General features: G+C 40.4%; 1 protein-coding gene across 3 annotated transcripts; it reads left to right on the top strand.

The window, feature by feature from the left end:
• Nucleotides 1-1,502: 1,502 nt before the first annotated feature.
• Nucleotides 1,503-14,704, top strand: LOC122776241 (S-adenosylhomocysteine hydrolase-like protein 1). 3 transcript variants are annotated; one of them, XM_044036680.1, is made up of 18 exons: nucleotides 4,272-4,335; nucleotides 6,270-6,382; nucleotides 6,543-6,654; nucleotides 7,034-7,171; nucleotides 7,501-7,601; nucleotides 7,734-7,836; nucleotides 7,955-8,049; nucleotides 8,450-8,556; nucleotides 8,640-8,756; nucleotides 8,838-8,901; nucleotides 9,852-9,940; nucleotides 10,031-10,101; nucleotides 11,266-11,360; nucleotides 11,463-11,561; nucleotides 11,755-11,823; nucleotides 11,946-12,024; nucleotides 14,005-14,125; nucleotides 14,218-14,704. In XM_044036680.1, the coding sequence occupies exons 2-18, from the start codon at nucleotides 6,326-6,328 to the stop codon at nucleotides 14,222-14,224; spliced, it is 1,524 nt and encodes a 507-aa protein (XP_043892615.1). In that variant the 5' UTR covers nucleotides 4,272-4,335; nucleotides 6,270-6,325; the 3' UTR covers nucleotides 14,225-14,704. The 3 variants fall into 3 exon arrangements, with proteins under 3 accessions (XP_043892613.1, XP_043892614.1, XP_043892615.1); XM_044036678.1 differs by lacking the exons at nucleotides 4,272-4,335; nucleotides 6,270-6,382 and adding an exon at nucleotides 1,503-1,813; XM_044036679.1 differs by lacking the exon at nucleotides 6,270-6,382 and having other exon boundaries at nucleotides 4,207-4,335.
• Nucleotides 14,705-22,323: the final 7,619 nt, after the last annotated feature.

Genomic DNA, 22,323 nt, shown 5'->3' with positions numbered 1-22,323 from the left:
GACCAGTGAAACAATGAAAAGAAATATTATTGCTACTTGTGAAATTCATGAATTCATGCAAAACATTCATTAAAAAGAAGTTCAATATTAGCCTAAACGCGTACACCTTCAAATGATCCTGGTAAAAGTCCCACTAGTCTCTCAGTGTAATCTTATTATCCTCCTCTCATTTTAACACAAGTGTCACAAATTCCTGCTCTGAGCACAAATGAGGAACAGAGAAAGTGAGGGGGGGGGGACAGTGGAGTGTCCTCCCACTGGACTGTGCTGGTCACAACCCTCCGCTGGTTTCTGTCAGAGCCAGAAACAGGAATTTAACTACAAATCCTCCCACAGTGCAGTCCACACTCTCTGAGAAGAAAGGACAGAGGCTGTCTCTGTCTCAGCTGTGGGAAAAACTGCTGTGGACAGCTGTGGCGCTGCAGTGCCCTCTGGTGGAACAAAAAAGCGTTAACGCTGTCGTTGATTCTGAAACCTGCTGCTGCTGCACACAACAGCTGCAACAAACATCAAATATTTTGGGTGAAACACTGAAGGTCATAGTTATCTGACTGTGTGTGTGTGTGTGCGTGTGTGTAATCACTGTTTGTTCATTTTTGAGTCCTTTTACAAGATTATCTCCTCTTAATGAATAGAATATTATTAAATTAAATTAAAAAAACATTTTCAGAGTTCATATGGGCTCCAACATTTGTTTCAAGGCAGATTTTATTTCTATATATTCAGAAAAAATTTTTATGGCACATTATCGTACACATTGGTCATACAATGTGCTTCTTCAGCTATAAAAGAAGTATGGAAATTTTAAAAAGCAGTATACTTCTCAAATAGTGGGGCAGGCTCCCCGGGGGGGAGATGATCAGGTTCTCAATAGTATTTCAGTGACAGGGGACGTAAAAACATTTCTGTCCTCTGGCATGACAGAAAATAATAGAGAACCACTGTAATAAAGTAAAAAGTTGGTAAAAGAACAGAGCATTTTTTGAGAGTTACATCAATGGTTTTTGTTTTGCATAATTGTTGTTTACCCTAGCAACGTCTTCAAAGGCAGAGGTGGTCAGTCAGCATATAGGGCCACTGTTGATGCAGGTTTAGTTTTATGTAAACATGCCTGTTTGTTTAAAATGTAAGCTTTGCTTTGCGTTGCATCTATGTCTTTGTTAGTTGTGTTATCAAACTCAACACACACATAAAGGAGCAGCTGCAGAATTCTACACACATTTGTGCTTTAAAAAAAAAAAATGTGCACAAATCCAAGACTTTTCATACAAATGACTGTATGAAGATCAATGTCTCCATACGTGACACAGGTGGAGTTCCTACATTTACAGGTTCCATATCCCTCTGTGAACTCATATCAGTGTTTTTCCTGTACACACTACACCCCACACTAATTGTCTACTTCACGTTCAGTCAAAGGAGCCACGGAACTGCTGCTGTTTGGAGTGAAAACACACACCACGCAGGAGGCAGCTCGATGTGGGCTGTGTATGCTGCAACCTGTCAGATCACTTCATTTCTGGCTGCCAGAGGAGACATGGCGGAGGAGAAGGAGCACACAGCGTCCTCTTTTGAGGACCAGCCACCAGCTTATGATTCACCTGAGCCTCACGTGGAGGACGGAGCTGTGCTGAATGGCAAAACAGAGGAGGATGAGCCTGGTACCAACGATCAGGCAGTGAAAATAAGCCCGGACCTGCTGCGGATGCTGAAGGCGGCAGAGAGCAGGAGGGCTTCTGAGGGTCAGGACAGAGACAACACAGAGACATCTGGGACAGATGAGCAGGTCACTGAGGCTCTGAAGACTGACATGGTGAGCGAGAACTCAGCTAAACTCTGTGGCAGCGTGAATCTGCATACACTTAGGTCATTACTTAGTGATTTGAGCTACTATGTACCGGCCTCGATCAATGTTTGACTTGCACACGCAAATGCATATTGAACCCTTTAATCCCTCTGTCCCAAAAACACAGAAAAGGATTTTTAACCCTTCTGTTATCCTTTAATTTACTCACATCTTTTATTTCCCAAGTTTATGTGTCAGGTATTTTAAGTTTCCTAAGTGACTATCTCTATAGCTCTTTAAATTAAATACAACCTCCCATCCTACATCCAGAGCACCTATTATGCAATAGGCAAAAATATGAAAATTCTCACTGATTGAGCTAAAATCTGTTTTTTTTTTGGAAAGTACTGTTTTATATGTGAAAAAGAAGTTGTATAAAGCCTTTAAACTAAGCTGCACCATTTTTGAACCAATTTTTTTAGTGACTTGCAAAACACTTAAAGCTGCAGTGTGTAACTTTTGGTGAAATATTTAGGGTCAGAGAACTTTGTAACTGAAGGATTTATTGATGTTGTTGTTGTTGATGTTATTATTCTGTCTCTTTTTGGTTTTCATGTGTTTACACTGCATGTGTCTACCGGCAATATTACATACAACCGACACCTGTGCACACAGTAGTTTCAGAGCCTCGGCTGAATACATTCATTCATTCATTCATTTACTCGACGTAGTGTAAAAGGCACGGTCACACCCTGGACAGGTCGTCAGTCCATCACAGGGACACATATAGAGAGGAACAATCATTCACTCACATGTTCACACCTGAGGGAAGCATTGAGTGATCAATTAACCTCAGCGTGTTTTTGGACATGTGGGAGGAAACCGGAGAACCTGGAGAAAACCCACGCGCACACAGGAAGAACTTGCAGTGGAACTTGAACCAGCAAACCTCTCGCTGTGAGGCAAAGAAAAAGTGTTATATTGTTTAACACAATTTAAGCAGCTGTAATATTTATATCAGGTGAATGTCAGACTACCTCTGTATGTACAGCATGTCCATGTACGTCAAAGATGAACCAGAAACGAGAGTGATAGTCATACCGGTGATATGAGGAGACACACGAGCAGCCGCTGCACGCAGCAGCGACGCCACACGCCCGGTGTAAATAAAACTTTATTTGTATGCTGAATCCTATCACACCTGACTGAGAGAGTGTTTGTGTGTATACATGTGTGGCAGTGCAGAGGCGGGCGGAGGCGGGCGGGCGGAGTGTTTATCCTGTCAAACTACTGAGAGCGGGTATTTTTGAGCAGTAGAATTCACTTCTGAAACTTTTCATTGATGTATCTGCATTTTCAGTCAAACTCCCACCTGTTTGCACTCGTCTCACTTTACTAGCTCAATGTTGCTATTGCCTCCATCTGTCTTGACGTAAAATCAATCACTTCCTGTGTACAGCATATGAATATCTCTGGGCCACTAGTCGTGTGACCTCCTTTAACAATGGTTTGAATGTAAAGGACGTTTAAAAGGAACGTACTACAGATTTCAGTTTGTAATATTTAACGTGAACACTGAAGCAGCAGACGTGAGATATTCTGCTTTTTCTATGGACTTCAAAGTCACTGAATCCCACATTTCCCATAATGCATGTGAGCATCTCTCGCCACACTCTCCCTGTCTGGTCTGGTAACTTTCCACAGCGTGCAGTTAAACATGGCTGTGTGTGTGTGTGTGTGTATGGCCAGTCCATTATAGCTTTTTGCCAAGATTACACAGATGACGTCACAGTGACATCATCGGGCTGTCTTCATAATCACAAAAGGCCTTATATATAGACGACTGCCTTTTCACACTGATTTCCACTTATATATCATCATGTGGAGGATGAAGCGGTAGAAAATGGATGGATGATGGATTATGACGATGTGTGAAATCAGCGACGCGTGTCTAACGCAGCAGAGTTTGGTCATTTAGTGAGCAGCACTAACTGTGACACTGCAGCTCTATCCTCGGATTTATTATAAGAAACCTAAGCTGCCCTTTGTGTCCCAGAATGCATCTGTATGGCGTGTTTACTTCGCTCTGCTGATTCTTCTTCTTCTCATGCTATAGCTGCCCCCTTCTTTCTCTCACTAACAAATGGATGCTCAATGTATGTCTTTGCAGTCTATTGAATGTAAACCCTGCAGTGCACTTTACTATGTATATATACAGTATATATACATACAAATATATATATGTGCGTGTGTGTGTGTGTGTGGCCTTGAGTAACTCTTGACAGACCTCACAACCCTTTCACTTGTAAAGCTTCACAAAGACTCATTTATTCAGCGTTTTCTTCCACCTGTCACCTGGCTTTTTCCTGCGTGTGGGTGTGGCTTAAGCGTCACTCTGGGAACTGTATAATTAAGTTGAACAGTGTGAATCAGCTCTGTAAGGTCGTCACTGTGGGAACACCCTGCATGAAAGCATGAAGAAAGTGTACAGTCTAGTGAACATAACTAAAGCCAAGGACGAGGAGACAGTGCAGTCCATCTGTATCAAGGTATCCCTTTTTGTTTTGTTTTATTTTGAAGTGTATTAAAGTGCGGAATTAGAAACTAAGCTGATGATTGGAGTGATTGAATATGATGCCCATAACTTCTACAACTGTGATAGTTTTCCTTTTTTTTCTAAAAGCAGAGGCAAATGCAAAGAAAACTAAGTTTTATATGGCTATTTAATTGAAATCAAAGTCCAAATGGAACTCGAAATAATAGATCTATAAATAATAAAAAGAGGAAACTAAATACTTAAACATTGAACCCTTCTGTCCCTTGATTATTAGCTTTTATTCTACTTTTACAGTAGCTAACCGGAATATACTTTGCCGACCCTGTGACAGACCATTAAGTTAACTTTCACACGGTTCCAGGTCACAGCTTCATGTCCGTTTGTGTTAAAGTTTAAGCAGCAACTTGAGTAACAACATGCTGCTCTTACTCATGTGTCTATATTGTATTCATTGTAAGAATGAATTCAAGTGATTATTGGAAAAGTTCAATTTAAAACCAGTCTCTCTTTAACATTCCATTCATACACTCCAGGTATACCTCCAGTTGCAAAGCATTAAGAACAAATTCTTATTTACAATGTTGGCCTGGCCAGTGCCATAAAACACTTGTAGGGGTAAAGGAGGAGAGAGATTAGAGAAATTAGTCAATTACTAAAACCACTATAACCAAAAAGTTGCCCTTTTCGCCTACAGCACAGTGGGAGAAAACTGTTTGTTGTATTAACTGTTGCAATATGTTGAAAATGATCAGAATATGGTTTAAAAACAAAAATCTATGCACATGTACAACCTGTCATGGGATGATTGATGATAAGCTGGACATCTTTTTACTAATGTCATTATTTAATAAACACAAGGTGCACCTTATGTTAGCAAAGTGAGTCTAATGCTGTAGAGAATGAAACATCAGTTGAGTCCTCAGTCATATTAGTATTCTCACAGTGTTGAATAAATGAATAAATCCAAAGTAGTTATCTGAAATATGTTTTTTAACAGAATATCTTCTCATACAGTCATAAATTCTATAATCCTACACAGTGAGTCCTTTTCATAGCAGCCATTTTAACACGTTTCAGCAAGAAAATCCCAGGTGTTAATTATCACATTAACAAACGGCTGTGTTCCATTCATCCAAGTCAGGACAGTGTGAACCAGCATGCAGCCCGAAACTGAAGAAGCTGAACATGAAACTAAGCCAAATTTAATTTGATAATTGACACCTGCTGTGAAAATGGGATGGATAAGGATCACTCAAGAAATGATAGCGTTGCACTTTCTAGAGAGAGGAACTCTAAAGAGACCTGTGATCCCAAAACATGTATTATTATTATTATATTAGACCTGTCTGGCAATTCCCACATCTTTCAAACTACGTCTGTAAAATGTCGTTATGCTTTTAGACTCGAGACTGGAGGATTTAAATTCAATGTAAAGTTTATATAAACAAGAACACTCATAAGGAGGATCAAAAACATTAAGAAAAGGCGCTCATCAAACAAATCTCAACACGAGTAAACTAAACCAGGGAAACGTGAATAACTTGCTATGAAACAACTTGACGACGTAACTCGTGGACCAAACAATACAAACTGGCGACATGACAGAGGAAGACTTTATCTTTATGACTTTATGCAGGAATTAAGTGGTAACAGGTGAAAGCAATCAGGGGCGGGGCGGGGAAAGGTGAATACAAAATCAAACAGGAAGTGCATATGAAAACAAGACATGAGTGACTAAACTTAACAAACTTGACGTGATATTACACATCTGTATAATTGTTAATTATAAGATATATAATTATTATAATTATATTTCATTAACTTTTTTAATTACAACTGTATACTATATGTGTATTTTTGGAGGTTTAGTCAGAATGAGGGTGTGTCACAAAAGGCACACAAAGAGGTAATCCCCCATTTTTTTAGCTGCTAGACTTCAAGGCTCAGGCAGCAGAGTCAGACTCGGCATTCAGGCAGCAAACATGGCCAAGTGGGACTCCTGCGACAGAAGCCCAGCCTTCATAGAGCCACACTGGATGGTGAGACAGCAATAGATGCAGTAATGAGTCCAGAAAGAGATTTATGAACGAGGCATGCCATAAAACAGGGATGTGGACGCTTAGAAGAAAATCTGCTGTGTCTGTTTCACTCATAATCTATAATTCTGTTCATCTGTGTCCTTTTTTGTGACCTCCACAGCAAATACAGTTCAGTGACCAGAAAAAGGAATTCAACAAACTTCCCACCAAGACAGCCCGTCGCTCTCTGTCTCGCTCCATCTCACAGTCGTCTACTGATAGCTTCAGTTCAGGTGAGGAAACATGCAAACACACACACACACACACACATGCTTTTAAGTCTGATCACATGTCTTTAATATAGAAACAGTGGTTCTGATCCCAGCGACTACAGGCCCTGAGGATTAGCCTCGGTGCTTTCTCCTCCAGCTAAATCTTTATTAAAATGAAAGGTCCTGTGAAGAATGAAGTCGCTTTAATTTGGTTCTAATCGGCTCTGTGAGCCGTTCTAAAACATGTCAGTCACCAGCAGAGATTATGCAAAAAGAAATGACTCCCAGAGAAAAGCCTGATCCCAAATATGGCAGCAGAAACAACACAACTACAGTCATTTAACAGCAAATCATATTGTCATATTATATCAGCTGATGCTCGTTTCTTTCTGTGTTGCAGTGGGCAGTGAAAGCTCAGAGGACGTGTCTTCTCCAAAAGACAGGATACAGAAGAATTCCAAGGGCCTTTCTGACTTCTGCATCAAAAACATCAAGCAGGCGGATTTTGGACGCAGAGAGATAGAAATCGCTCTGCAAGGTAAAATAAAATGAGACGCATGGACCAGCATGAAACTTTACCGTCATCTTTATCCTCACCAACATTGTTGCAGTCCATAATATCATTGTAACGATAACTGTCACAAAATTAATGATTTAATGCATATATTTATGATTTGTAAATGGGAATACATGAGGTTTCAGAAAATGTGCACAAATACTGACTGATAACTTGTCTGTGACGAGACAGCAGACGAAAATAAACAGAGGGGGGAAGAGGAGATAAATTGGGCATGTGAAATGAAAAACACAAAATATTTGTGCCATCATGACTCACTGATGTGTCCTCGTGTCTAACGTGACATTTAGAAATGCCAGCGCTGATGGTCCTGAGGAAAAGAGCAGGTGACGAGAAACCTCTGGCTGGAGCCAAAGTTGTGGGCTGCACACACATCACTGCCCAGACAGCGGTCAGTGCCACACACACACACACACACACACACACACACACACACACACACACACACAGCCTTGGATGGTCAATTTCTAACCATTAGTTTTGTATCCATTTTGACTGTAGTGTACGTGTCACTGTGTTGCAGGTGTTGATTGAGACTCTGTGTGTGTTGGGAGCTCAGTGTCGCTGGGCAGCTTGTAACATCTTCTCCACCCAGAACGCTGTTGCTGCTGCTCTGGCTGAAGGAGGTACAACCAGCTGCTCCTCCTCCTCCTCCTCCTCCTCCTGACCCTGACTCTGCTTTTCGTCCTTCCTCACTTTCTCTTTTGATTGTCACATGTTCCTCCTCCTCTCGTTGCCTCTCAGGTGTCTCTGTGTTTGCATGGAGAGGAGAATCAGAGGACGACTTCTGGTGGTGCATTGACCAATGTGTTGGTGCTAAGAACTGGCAGCCCAACATGGTGCTGTAAAGTCCAAACAACAACACACACACGTGCATACATCACTTTTATCTTCCTTTTACGGCTGCGACACAGCAATTGGAACAAATAAAGGGTTATCTTATCTTAAGGGGAATGCTGTGCTAGTTCTCCTTGTTACACACTACAATGCGATTTCAAAATAGTCATAAAGATAAATATGTACATTTATATATTTGTATTGTAACACATAGTATAGCAATATATATATACTTTATATATCAGTTACTTAGTTTTCTTATTAATGGTTGTTATGCTATGTTTAGTAAAAGTCAAAGGAACATTTAAGTCAATTATCTTATCTACTGTTTTTGATGTGCATATCACATATATGGCTCATTCCTGATCTCATTAGATGATCTAACTTTTTGACTCTGGTCAGATTCTGGATGATGGAGGTGACTTGACCCACTGGATCTATAAGAAGTACCCGAGTGTATTCAAAAGGATCAAAGGCATCGTGGAGGAGAGTGTGACCGGCGTCCATCGGTTCGTTTTCACACCAAACCTCAAAAAGCTCTTTCTCACAGTTGTTGTTCTCCAGCTCATGTGTGTGTGTCTCTGTGTGTCAGCTTGTACCAGCTGTCAAAGGCCGGCAAACTGTGTGTACCAGCCATTAATGTGAACGACTCAGTGACCAAGCAGAAATTTGACAACCTGTACTGCTGCAAGGAGTCCTTACTGGACGGGTGAGGATGCTGTGATGTTGTGACGTTAAACAGCTGATCCCACACCTGACTCTGTTCTACCCTGTTTAACTCTGCTTTCAGGTTAAAGCGAACTACTGACATCATGTTTGGAGGAAAACAGGTGGTGGTGTGTGGGTATGGTGAGGTGAGTCAAAAGATTAGTGCGTTCTCTTTTTAAAGCTGTAGTGTGGAACTCCTAGATATACAAACGGTCAGTTGTTATAAAAATGTAGAGTGAAAATGAACAGTCTTTAAATCAAAAACACAAAATGGCAAAACATATCAAAAGAAAACAGAAATATATCTCCAACACTGGGAACAGAAAACAGGAAACTAGAAACAACTAATAGCCCAAGGTAATGAAAACAGATCAAAAGGAAAATAAAGTTTACTCAACACTGATTAAGCGTATCAGTAGCACACTTCTCCCTCTGTGTGACTCACTCAGGACAGCAGTGTTTTATTTTGACATTCCCACGTTGCACAGGGCGATACAACACAGGCGGGCGAGGAGGAAGCAGCGCACAGCACAAGTAAAGCGAGACAGTTTGATACAGCCCAAAGAAGCAGATAGTCTCAGAATTCTAAACTCAAATCAAATACTGAGGCGACCCCTAGAGAGGGAGAAGCAAAAAGTTAAAAAAAATAAAATAAAACTAATCACAAGCATGATCTTGGCTTCTCATGATGGATCCTCCAATACTAAAAAATATGTGCTCCGCCCATAACAAGCAATCCCCACCTGAACAACTGCCTGATGATGATGTGCCTGCATGTGCTCATGGCAGCTGCTGCTCTTTCCTGCGCCTTACAGCTCCAAATTTTCTGGCTGAAGTCTGAACAAGTAACACTACAATAAATAAATATACAAAATACAGAAACATCATACCGAAGTACTATAGAAACACACACACACACACACACACAACAGTATCACTTCCTTCTCTTCTGTGTGCATGTCTATGACCTATGACCTTGGACATAGAGATCCCATGGTTTTGTTAATTTCACATTAGTCCAGATAGAGGATCCACACTGGAGTTTGAAAGGCATGGCATTGAATTGAATAACTCTACTTGTTCTTTTACTTTGGAGGTTGGCAAAGGTTGCTGCACTGCTGTTAAAGCACTAGGTGCCATCGTGTACGTCACAGAAGTGGATCCTATTTGTGCCCTCCAGGCCTGGTATGAGTGAAGGAAGTGTTTATTCAGCTTAAATTGTAGCCAAACATGAAAACAATGAACTCTTTTCTCTATTCTTTTCCTCCTTTTTAGCATGGACGGCTTCAGAGTGATTAAACTGAGCGATGTGATCAGAAACGTGGACATGGTCATCACCTGTACAGGTAACAGTTCTCTTAAAAGGGAATATTAAAAAGGTACAAGTTGCAGCCATCACATGTTGGAGAACATGTGTAACCTTCTGTTATCATCAAAACTCATGAAACAAAAAGATGCTGTAAAATAAATGGTGGTCAAAAATGCTGACCTCTACAACACTGACCTGACTCCTGATATACATATCTACCTTATTCCCAGAGGCACTACTGGTGAAATGATTATAGGTTGAACTTTCAGAGCAGAAGCAGCAGTAAACTAGTTCAATGTGGCAGTGGCTGAAGTCAAAGCAGTCTCAATTCCCTAAACCAGTGTAAACTGAAACCAACTTTTTTAAAACATCACAACAAACAAACAAACAATCATGACCCAGCGTTCCCAACATCAAATGTAACCCAAGCAGATTAGAGTGGAATGAATGATGGAGGAGACTAAATAGTGCAGGTGTGGCTAATAGAACACAGGTGAGAGTAATCAATAGGGGGCGTGTCATCAAGCTGGTGGGCATAGATCAATGACAGGAAGTCAATGAAGCTAAAACAGGAGAAGAATGCAAGTTTCAAAATAAAACCAAACATTAGAACAAAACCGATGTTTTGCACTCAGCTTTTATTTTTTTTAATTTTTAATTTAATTTTTTTTATTATTCTTCGGTATGGTTATCCAGCCTGTTTACTCTGTTAGTTTGTGAATACTGCAGTTGTCCACATCCGATAACACCCTCATTCTAGTATGATTTAAATAAAGTTTCTATAGTATTTCTATTTATTATTTTTTTTCATTTTTTTATTATTAGCAGATACAGTAAGGTAAGAACACAGGAAATGTATTGACCGCTAAATAATTAGTGCAAGGAAACTTCACCCCAGAGAAAAATAAATGTAAAATAAGTGGTACAAAAATGAGTAAATGATTCATGTATTCACAGAAAATGTAGTTTTTCCTCACAAAAATGAATGAAATGCTGAGTACATTTTACATCAATATTATTACCCTCTTAAAATCAAAAACCTTATGACTCACCCCCTTATGGTGCATCCCATTGGGGGTAGGGTCCGAATAATTGGACCTCTGTACTATGTTAGTCATGTTAGTGTCCATCCATCTTCGTTCCATGTTAGTGTTTATATCGTATTTCCACTCTGTTTCGTGTAATCCTCATTTCTCTGCAGGCAATAAAAACGTGGTGAGGAGGGAACATCTGGACAGAACGAAAAATGGCTGCATCATCTGCAACATGGGACACTCCAACTCTGAGATAGATTTGGTAAATGAAAATGAAAATTGTGTTTCTACCATGTACTGTATGTTCACGTGCCTATAGGCACCTGTGTGTTCATGCATGTGTGTGTAAATCATTCGCTCTCAGGTGAGTTTGCAGACGGCAGAGTTGAGGTGGGAGCGTGTGCGGCCTCACGTGGACCACGTCGTCTGGCCTGATGGCAGGAGAATCGTCCTGCTGGCCAAGGTCAGGTGATGCCGCTGTTAGCATCAATGTCTTTATTAATACTACACACCACCACCACCACCAATGGACAACACACACAAAAACATTGTTAGATCTGAGGGGGCTAATGCTACACTGTCCCATTGCTCTCTGTGCATTATCCTGTTTCAGTGTGTGTGCAAAGATTTAAATGTATTTTATTTTTCTCTCACAGGGTCGTTTGCTGAACCTGAGCTGCTCCACAGTTCCCTCGTGTGTCCTTTCCATCACTGCGACAACTCAGGTGTGATCATTCTTGGGCATTGAATTGAATGAACACACTGTTCATGTGTTTATTCTTCTCCAGTTGTGTTTAAAACACCAGCATTAGGGTGTGTGTAGTCATGTGTTTATGCTGTGTTCCAGGCTCTGGCTCTTATAGAGCTGCACAACGCTCCACAAGGACGATACAAACAAGATGTCTACCTGCTGCCAAAGAAGATGGGCAAGTCCTCTGCTTAAAAACCCCAAAACAAACATTACATTTAATGGGATAGTTCAGTTTTTTTATTTGGTTTTTTTTTTTAAGTTTTTCAACACTGACTTCCCTGCTAAGTGCACTGCCATGAACCAGCCTGTGACCCAAACTCTCACCCTCACTGATAACATGGCTGCCATGCCACTTAACAAAAGGAAGTTTAGAAACCACTCACTCTCAGACACCAAACCCCATAGAGCAAATGTGTGTTTTTAGCTCACTGGGACACAGAGCCGCTGGTTTACTGCTGCCTCATTTGATAAGTTTGTGTCTCCTCTGTAAATTCAAACAAAGGATTTCAAACATCGAAGTCACAAGATAACACATTTGAAATGACTGATGGAAGCAGCAGGAGATTAAAAACTTCTGCATGCCATGGTTTTAAAATCACTGTTTTTCTGTATGGACTTTGGTGCAGGATGTGAGTGGTTTACATATAGAAATGTTTGTCAAACTACCACTTTTGTTCAGTTTGTCTGTGCTGTGGGCATGTTAGTGGCATGTTAGATGCATGTTAGTGACATGTTAGATGCATGTTAGTGACATGTTAGATGCATGTTAGTGGCATGCATGTTAGTGACATGTTAGATGCATGTTAGTGGCATGTTAGATGCATGTTAGTGACATGTTAGATGCATGTTAGATGCATTAGTGACATGTTAGATGCATGTTAGTGGCATGTTAGCATGTTAGATGCATGTTAGTGACATGTTAGATGCATGTTAGTGGCATGTTAGTGGCATGTTAGTGACATGTTAGATGCATGTTAGTGACATGTTAGTGACATGTTAGTGGCATGTTAGTGGCATGTTAGTGACATTTTAGTGGCATCTTATGGTCATGTTAGTGGCATGTTAGTGGCATTTGGGCATGTTAGTGACATGTTAGTGACATGTTAGTGGCATGTTAGTGACATGTTAGATGCATGTTAGTGCCATGTTAGTGACATGTTGTTAGTGGCGTTAGTGGGTCATGTTAGTGGCATGTTAGTGCATGTTATTACATGTTAGTGGCATGTTAGTGATGTTAGTGGCATGTTAGTGACATGTTAGTGGCATGTTAGTGGCATCTTATTGTCATGTTAGTGGCATGTTAGTGACATGTTAGTGGCATGTTAGTGACATGTTACATGTTAGTGGCATGTTAGTGGCATCTTATTGTCATGTTAGTGGCATGTTAGTGATGTTAGTGACATGTTAGTGGCATTTAGTGGCATGTTAGTGGCATCTTATGGTCATGTTAGTGGCATGTTAGTGACATGTTAGTGGCATGTTAGTGGCATGTTAGTGACATGTTAGTGACATGTTAGTGGCATGTTAGTGACATGTTAGATGCATGTTAGTGCCATGTTAGTGACATGTTATGTTAGATGCATGTTAGTGCCATGTTAGTGACATGTTAGTGGCATCTTATTGTCATGTTAGTGGCATGTTAGTGACATGTTAGTGGCATGTTAGTGACATGTTAGTGGCATGTTAGTGGCATGTTAGTGGCATGTTAGTGACATGTTAGTGGCATGTTAGTGGCATCTTATTGTCATGTTAGTGGCATGTTCATGTTAGTGGCATGTTAGTGATGTTAGTGACATGTTAGTGGCATGTTAGTGGCATGTTAGTGGCATCTTATTGTCATGTTAGTGGCATGTTAGTGACATGTTAGTGGCATGTTAGTGGCATATTAGTGACATGTTAGTGGCATATTAGTGGCATCTTATTGTCATGTTAGTGGCATGTTAGTGGCATCTGATTGTCATGTTAGTGGCATGTTAGTGACATGTTAGTGGCATGTTAGTGTCATTTTAGTGACAGGCAGCCGTGAGAGCCAGCGTCTGGGTCCTCAGTACCTCATATAACCACACCTCAAAGACCCTGAACTATCCCTTTGCTGTTCTTTAAAGACGCATCAAAACAAGACAACGCCTACATTTATATATAATTTCATTTTCAGATGAATACGTGGCCGGCCTTCACCTGGCCACATTTGACGGTCACCTCACTGAACTGACCGACGATCAGGCCAAGTACCTGGGCATCAGCAAACAGGGGCCCTTTAAACCCACATACTACAGGTCCACACACACACACACACTGTTACAGTAATACAAATGTTTGCTTTCCAGTGTGTTATCTTGTATGTATATCTTCTTTTTTTTTCAAACAGGTATTAAGTTATGGACATAAACGTGAAGAACAGAAGCTCCTCAGATGTGACATCATCCTGTCCACGGAGCACTGGCGCCCCCTACAGTCTGAACACCGCTGAGCTGTAACAGTGCTGGACTTTCTGAAAAAGACTGCCTTTCTTTTTCTGTGTATGTGCATCTGTATCTGTTTCACGTGTCACAATCGTCCTGGTTTTGCAATAAACGTCTAGAATGTGATTGTTGCGATTCCAGAACTGACTGAAGTATGACAAATAACATCGTCAGAGAAACAGCAGTCAGTAACATAGATATAAGTATCAGCTGATTATCTGTTGATTATTTGCCATTAAGGAAGAAATGCATCTAGAAACCTACCATGGTTTAATATCTAAGTCCTATAATCCTGATTGAATTTATTTTAATTCACTTTAAATTACATACTACATGTATTAAGGAAGAGAATTGTATTGGGTCATTATAAATAAAACAATCTTTTTCAAAGTCTCTCCATGTGTGTTTGTCTCTGTTTCTATTATTTAAGTGTAAGAAGCTGTAGGTGAGGGACATAAAGTACATAGGTTATGGATGGTAAATGCAGAAGGAGGCAGTAATGTTGTAGAGTTTCACCTTTACGTGACAGTTTCCTACCACTAGAGGGCAGAAGAGCATTAGTGTCATAATATATCACTATTTTAAGCCTCAGAATATCCAACAACCCATATGTCAACACTCAAAATGCATTAGTCCCTTGTCTAAGATATTAATCTAAACCTCAACTTGCTTATAATATGTCTTCACCACAATCTAATGATATTTACTTTTATGGGAATCATTTAAGACAGACAAGTCCTAAGTCATACAGTGACATAAACAGTTTTTGAAATCTATTTTCCTCTTCTGTTGTTGTTCTTGTCCGTTTTGGGAGTTTAGGAAATAAAAGTAGTGTCAGATTTTGTGTCAGTTGATCATTTACAATAATCACACATCAGAAATAAGCATATTATGGCCTGTGTGAGAGATTATCTCATAAATAATAACAAAATGTCCAAACTGAGCTTGAGTGTGAAATATGACTTTAATGGGTTCCACTTGTGAAACACCATAAAACAGGCAAACAGTTATTGAAAGAATATAAATGAGATGTGTGTGTTATGCTTTTAGACACGAGACTGGAGGACTCAAATGCACGACTCAAAGTCAATGTAAAGGTTTACTTAATAAGAATATAAACAAAAATTGCTCTCAAGGAGGATCAAAAACAATAACAAAAAACACTCACTAGAAGGATCGAAAACCATTAACATGAGGCGCTCTTCAGGAGGATCAAACAAATCTCAATTCGAGTAAACTAGACCAGGGAAACATGAATAACTTGATATGAAAAACTTGACGACGTAACTCATGACAGGGGAAGACCAGGACTATTTAAGCAGGAAGTAAGTGGTAACAGGTGAATACAATCAGGGGCGGGGCAGACAATCACCGTGGCGGGAAATCACACAAGGGGAGGAAGTCAGGGTCTGAAATGAGAGGGAAAAGGTGAATACAAAATAAAACAGGAAGTGCCTTAGAAAACGAGACATGTGTGACTAAACTTATCAAACTTGACGTGATATTACAGTGTGATGTAATATTTGAGACATGTTTATTATAATATTGTTGTTGATTCTGATGTGAAATAGAGAGGAAAACAAATGAAATTGTTCTTCTGCTTCAAAGCAGTTTAAATGTTGTCAAATGTAATGCATGTCTTATAAAGTCATTTCATTCATTTGTATCATAGACTGTCAGACTTTTACTTTAGCTGCGAGACATTTAAGTCTGTGTTTTATCTGAGATGTGTTCACAGAACTGTTGATGTGTGATACTTTACTTCAGGTTCCTGCTGCTACATAATTAACTCTCTTCTCAGAAAATCCAGCCGATCATATAACAATCATTATCTGTTTTCCTCGATTGTTGCATCCTGTCTGTCTCTGAACATAAAGAACTAAAAATACCACTCTGTTCCTGGATTACTGTAATCCAGAGCCTCCCTGTGTTCATGTGTGTTTGTACCAAGATGAAGGTCCTCGTTGAGCAGCTCAGCAAAATAAAGGTCAATTCCAAAATTTCATGTACATTTCGGAATTTACGTTAAACTAAGTCCTCCTCAGTGCTTCCTAAAGGGAGGTGTTGCGAGTTGACTTTAAACTTGAATATAAAAATGTTTTTAATTACCAAACGTTGTTGTTGTTTTGCGTCAAACATTTAAATGTAAAGATAGTAAAGGTCCAGTGTGTAAGAATTAGTGACATCTAATGGTCAGACTGCACACTGACCGCCAGTGCATCAAAGTGCATATAAAAGGCTTAATCTAAGGCTACAGAAACCTCATTATTTGTATTTTAAAGCTATTATTCACTTACTTACTTGTGTACAAATATAATTATGGGTAGTCTCTTCAAATCCTCCTAAATGTTACATACTGGGCCTTGAACTGGTGTCTAATAAAACATGTCTTGCATCACATTTTGACTTCATGATATATGTTGTACTTATTTGTAAACATGACATACAGCGTCAGTTAGAAATGTCTGTAATAGCTGTTTTTACAAAGTCTTATTTCCTGACTTTCGTTTTACCACAATGACAACAAAAGCATCACAGCAGGTGATGTTCACCTGGTCTGTGTAAAATAATCACACGTGAAGTAAATAAGTAAATAAGTAAGGCTTTATTAATAAAGTCAGACAGTTAAAATTAACATTCAAAAACAAATCTCATAGAACAGAGAAAAACCTCCACACTGTGAAAAGAATGTACTTACATTCATTTACATTAGAGTCAGGTCTCTCTCTTTTTAGTCGTTTACAAAGCTCACTCACGTTTGACAGTTTCATAAAATGCAGTTACTGTGAAACCAGGAAGGCTAAACGTGCAAAAACGTGTTTTTAGAAGTTTGTTGAAGGCATGAACTGACATCACTTAAGAGACACTCACCTTACTGTTGAGGTTTGTGTGAAATGCACCTTTAATGTGACAAGAACTACAGGCTCACTGTAAATGAGCGGCTGAGACACTCACACATACACAGCCATGAGTGTGAAGACATTCATGAGGAGATCCATTCACTTCATCATGTCATCTGTGTGAGTGTGTGTGTGTGTGTGTACTTGTGTTTGTGACCTCTTTAGGACATTTTCTGTCATAAACAGTGAACTTGTCAGGACCAACAGTCCTTATGGGGGACCAAAACCTGGTCCTAATGAGTCAGAACCTCATTCCTGGGAAACTCGTTATGTTTAAGGTTAAGATTTGAATTGTGATTAGGTTAAGTTTAGAGTTAGACATTTGCCTGGAGGATAAAGTGATAGATAATGGATGTGTGTGTGTGTGTGTGTGTGTGTGTGTGTGTGTTCAGGGATTCACCCTAAAGAGCTTTGATGCCCTTCTCTGAATCACTACCAAGTCTAATCACTCGTGCCAGCTGTCAGTGCGTTGTCGGCTCCTCTCCTCTCTCTCTCTCCCCCCTCTCTCTCTCCCCTTCCACTGGCACCACTTAACCTCACATCCTCTACTGTCGGCCGTAATGGACTCTGATCACATGTAAAGTGAAACATGATGAACACATATCAGCGTGTGATGGCTCTGATCCTCCTGTAACAGATACAGCAGTGGTGACGAGTCTGGTCTGAATTTCCCGTGTGTTTGTTAAAACTGCAGCTGATGTTGTCGTCACGTATTAAACTGTCTCTGTCGCTAATCCTCTTTGTGCTCCTGCTGCTCTTCTTCTTTTTTTCTTTGCCAAACTTAATAACGTTGTGTCATTTCCCCACTGCTTAAGTGTATTCTTTAAAACGTATCGATAAATAAAAGAGTGCACTGCATCTACATATTTTAATGCATCATTGTATATGCGCCTGTCATGGCTGACTGGTCTGGTTTCTAAACTTTCATCTATGAAGTAACAAAAGCACAATATTAAGTGTAAATACTTAAAGTCACAACTTTCTTAAAACTGTACAAATACATGTCAGACATTCATTTAAGATCCACTTTTCTGCTTCGTTTCTGCTGCAGAACTCAAAAAGTCAAGAAGTTAAGAAACAATTTTGATGACATTTCCTGACGATGTCAGTTATGTGCCCGAGAAAGAAATAACTCTGAAATGCTTCCTCTGCTTTGGGTTTAAAACAATCCAATCCAAATCATTGAATGATGATGAACACTATCTATTCTTTTCTTCATCTCTTTAATAGACTACGTCCAGAAAACACAGGGAATGTGTATGCGGCATTTTGTCATGTCAAGTATTTAGTGTGACTTACCCTCACACTTGAACAATAGTAGGACTCTAGGAATTAATGGCACAGATCACAGCATTTCAAAGACATAAAATCATACATTTGCATCAGCGAGATCAACAGTGTAAAGCTAGTATTGTAAAATGGATGAAAAGTGCTGTTGCTGAGCCTCAGCTCCCTCAGGATCCGCTCAGTTTTAGCTGCTGTGGATTTACAACTACACCCTGTTTTCACAGCCAAACACATGAGCGGCATAGATTTATTGATCAGGGCGGATGATAGTCAGCTCAGTGCTTAATGGTCTGTGCATGGATTTATGGGTTAAGGCCCCAGTAGGCAAAGGTCTCACTTTGGGTCCATACCTTCAGTTTTGGAGGTCTAAGATTACCACTCAGGGTTTTGATGTCATGATCAGCCAAGTGTAGCCATGGACAACCCTGAGGGACACCATACATCTGAGGGAGACAGGACAAAGAGGAATTACACTCTCCAGCCATGTTTTCTTAGCTTATTCCTCTCAGACGCAGTCTTGTGTAAAGTACAGTAAAGGGACACTTGAGTAAAAGTACAAGTATCTTGTTGAAGTTGGAGTATATTTACTGTACTTACGTATCAAAAGTCATGTTCTGATATAAAATGTACTTAAGTTTTAGAGTTAGAATTAAGTGACTGTAGCTCAGAGGTAAAGTGAGTCATCTCTTAACTGGAAGGTTGTGAGTTAGACTCCTGGCTACACTAGTCTGAGTACTAGTCTGATAAAAATGGCACTTTTATTATTTTCTACAGACAAACTCCTTCTCCTCCTCCTCCTCCTCCTCCTCATCCTCCTCGTCCTCCTGTGTTGTGTCCTGGGATGATGGTAGAGGACACACTGGTTAAAACTCTCGGTCAGTTGTTGGCAAGTCTAGAACCACCGGATCCTTCCAGCCCACCAGAGTGAGTTCTACCATTGCCAAACACTGTGGGAGAGAGCGCCGGTCAACACCACCAGACCTGTGTGACAGTCGGGGGGTCAGTTTACACGGACCAGTGTCTCAGAGATAGAGCACGGGCCTCCGTTGCAACCGATGATATCTGAGAGGGGCTGGTGCAAATCGATCTGATCCGTCATCCTCACAGAAAAACTCACCTTAACGCTGGTGTTTGCAGCTGAGAGTCTGTCTTGTCCCATATTGGCACTACACATGATTGCTCAAACAAAGAGAGACAAAAGCAAAAATGTGCTAGTGCCAAAATGGGCAAAGAAGGTGTTTGAATCATCTTGTGTTCTATTGTTGTATGTGGTTCTGTCTCTACTCTGTTTATGGCCCTATGGTAATTCACTGATGATCTGCTGTGACAGTGAATTCTACCAGTGCCATACACAGAACAGGAGGAGATATAAGTGCAGGCCCCGCACGTCAACGCCAACGCTGTTCTCACAGCCACGTGAAGGAACATCAGATCATCAGATAATCTTCATCAGCATCATCACTGATGCTTGTTTCATTCTGAATCCATGCAAAGACTTTGAGGGAAAATCTCCAAAGAGTTCTATCCTTTTAAAAGTTACTCTGTGTTGTTGTTGTTGTTGTTGTTGTATGGTTTTAGTGTTATTGGGAGATTTTAAAACCTCCACGAGAGCCTTCCTGATCCTGGTGAAGGAGCGAGGCTGCTGCTCAGATTGATTCTGGCAGCACAGGGAATGATGCGCTAAGTGATTTTTGAGATGCTCCAAATGGGTCCCAAAGCAGGGCTCATCTTCCCGTTTCCGGGAGAGATCAATAGAGCTCGAGACAGAAAGAGAGAGAGAGAGGGAGAGAGAGAGTCCCACCTTGTTCACTCTGTCAGAGTGTAACGATAGGCAAATATAGAAGATACAATATAAATGGGTCCTTAAACAAAATGTTATATTCAGTATTTGTTTTTTTAGATTAATCAGTTTGTTGTTAAAAATGACAATGTCCTCAAAAGTGTGTCCACAAACCAAAGAAACTCAAAGAAAACAGAGCATATTCACATTTAGGAAGCTGAACCCTCTCAAACTCACATTTGTCGATTATCAAAATAGTTTTGGATTAATGTCATCAATCAGTCTATTGATTATTGCAGCCCTAATAACAAATTACACTTCATGTCATTTTGGTTGTGGAACAAAATCCTCACATTTTAAACTCATTAAAGAAAAACTCCAATTGTCCACTTTTTGGATTATGGAAGACAGGCTGATCGTTCAAGCTCAGAGCTGCATGCATTTATCATTTTATACGTTTTTAATCAGATGCAGTCGAGGACTTCTTACCTTAACTGTGCATCCTGTATCCTCACTGCACACAAAAGCACTTATTTAAAAAACAACAAGAGGAAACTTCTCCAGTGAGACTCCGGAGCGCATCCAGCAGAGGAACAATCTCCACAGCAGAGAATCATCATGATGATGAAGATGATGATGGTGATGTGAGCAGTTTTTAAACTTCTTTTTCAGTCAGCTTCTCCACACACACACGCACACACGCACTCACACCTCTCAATGAGTCCAGTTCCCCGCATGTTTACGCTTCACGGGAGGGGATTTTCTACTGGACACGTAATTAGTTGGTAAGCGTCTTAAACCCCGTGGCAGAGCAGTAATCCACGCCGCCCTCCTCCATCAACTTCTGCCGCCTTCTATACGTACAGTACGTCTCCTTTGCGCCTTTACGCACAGGACGCGCACTGCAGTGGCGACGATGTCGGGAGTTAGTTCGTTGTAAAGATTTGCTGCTTACATTAGAATTGTGTTATATTCTGAACAAAAACTATACTAACTATAGATTTCCTCGCACTCTCCTCGTGGCTCGTGACCTATACAGATTCACCCAAATCCTTTACTTCTTGAGATAAATAAACAGATAAACGCGGCCTTAAACGGAACTGACTAAAGTAAATGTTACACATGTCAACCTGAAATAAAAAAGAGAGTGATAACAAATGAATAAAAGAGAAACGGATCCATCTGTTCCTCTAAGTTGATACAAAAACGACCTGACAACATCCACCGGGTGTGGCCCCGGGCTCTCTCTCTCTCTCTCTCAGTGTCAATCTCCCTCAGTCTCTCTCTCTCTCAGTCTCTCTCTCTGTCTCTCCCTCTCTCTGTCTCTCTCTCTCTCCCTCAGTCTCTCTCTGTGTCTGTCCTCTGCTGCTCTTTATATAGTGGACTCACAGCCTCGCGCTCAGGTCCCTGCGGCTCATTTACCTGCTGTCAGTAATTATTGGGGCAGATTGCAGGTGGAAAAAGCGGCATCATCCTGTCACAGTGTGATGACTCAGGTTTAGGTTACGGCTCTTTTTAAAGTTGACGCTGAAATCCAGCCGCTCACCCTTTGTCCTGCTCTACATACATTATGAAGGAGGTGCAGACGGTCAGCAGCATCATCATCATCACTATCACCATCATCACCAGCAGCAGCAGCCTCTTCCTCCTCCTGCTGCTGCTGCTCCTCTTACACTCACCACCACAGTTATTTTTTAATTGGTAGTGTATTCATACATTTATGCTGTACTTCTTACTGTAAAATAAAAGCTTCATACTGTGCTGTTGTTGCTGTGTTTGATATTGTGCTAGTCCCTTTGTATTTTTTGGGTGATTGTACACACCTGTAGTTATTGTGTGTTGGTCTTTTGTGTATTTCTTTTGTGTGGTTCATTCAATTTAGATCAAAAGAAGAAAGATGCAAAGATGGGCAGGTAGTTACTATATTGATGGATGTGAGTATGTGATTGTTGAGTTTGACTGATGATGAAATCAAAGCAGTACTCAGTTTAGTTGTTTGCTGTGCCTACAATAACTATGTTACTTATTCTGTACTAAGTCAGACT

This window comes from Solea senegalensis, linkage group LG10 (genome assembly GCF_019176455.1).
Source record: "Solea senegalensis isolate Sse05_10M linkage group LG10, IFAPA_SoseM_1, whole genome shotgun sequence".
In the NCBI taxonomy this organism is placed as follows: domain Eukaryota; kingdom Metazoa; phylum Chordata; class Actinopteri; order Pleuronectiformes; family Soleidae; genus Solea; species Solea senegalensis.
This window is presented reverse-complemented; position numbering and strand designations above follow the sequence as displayed.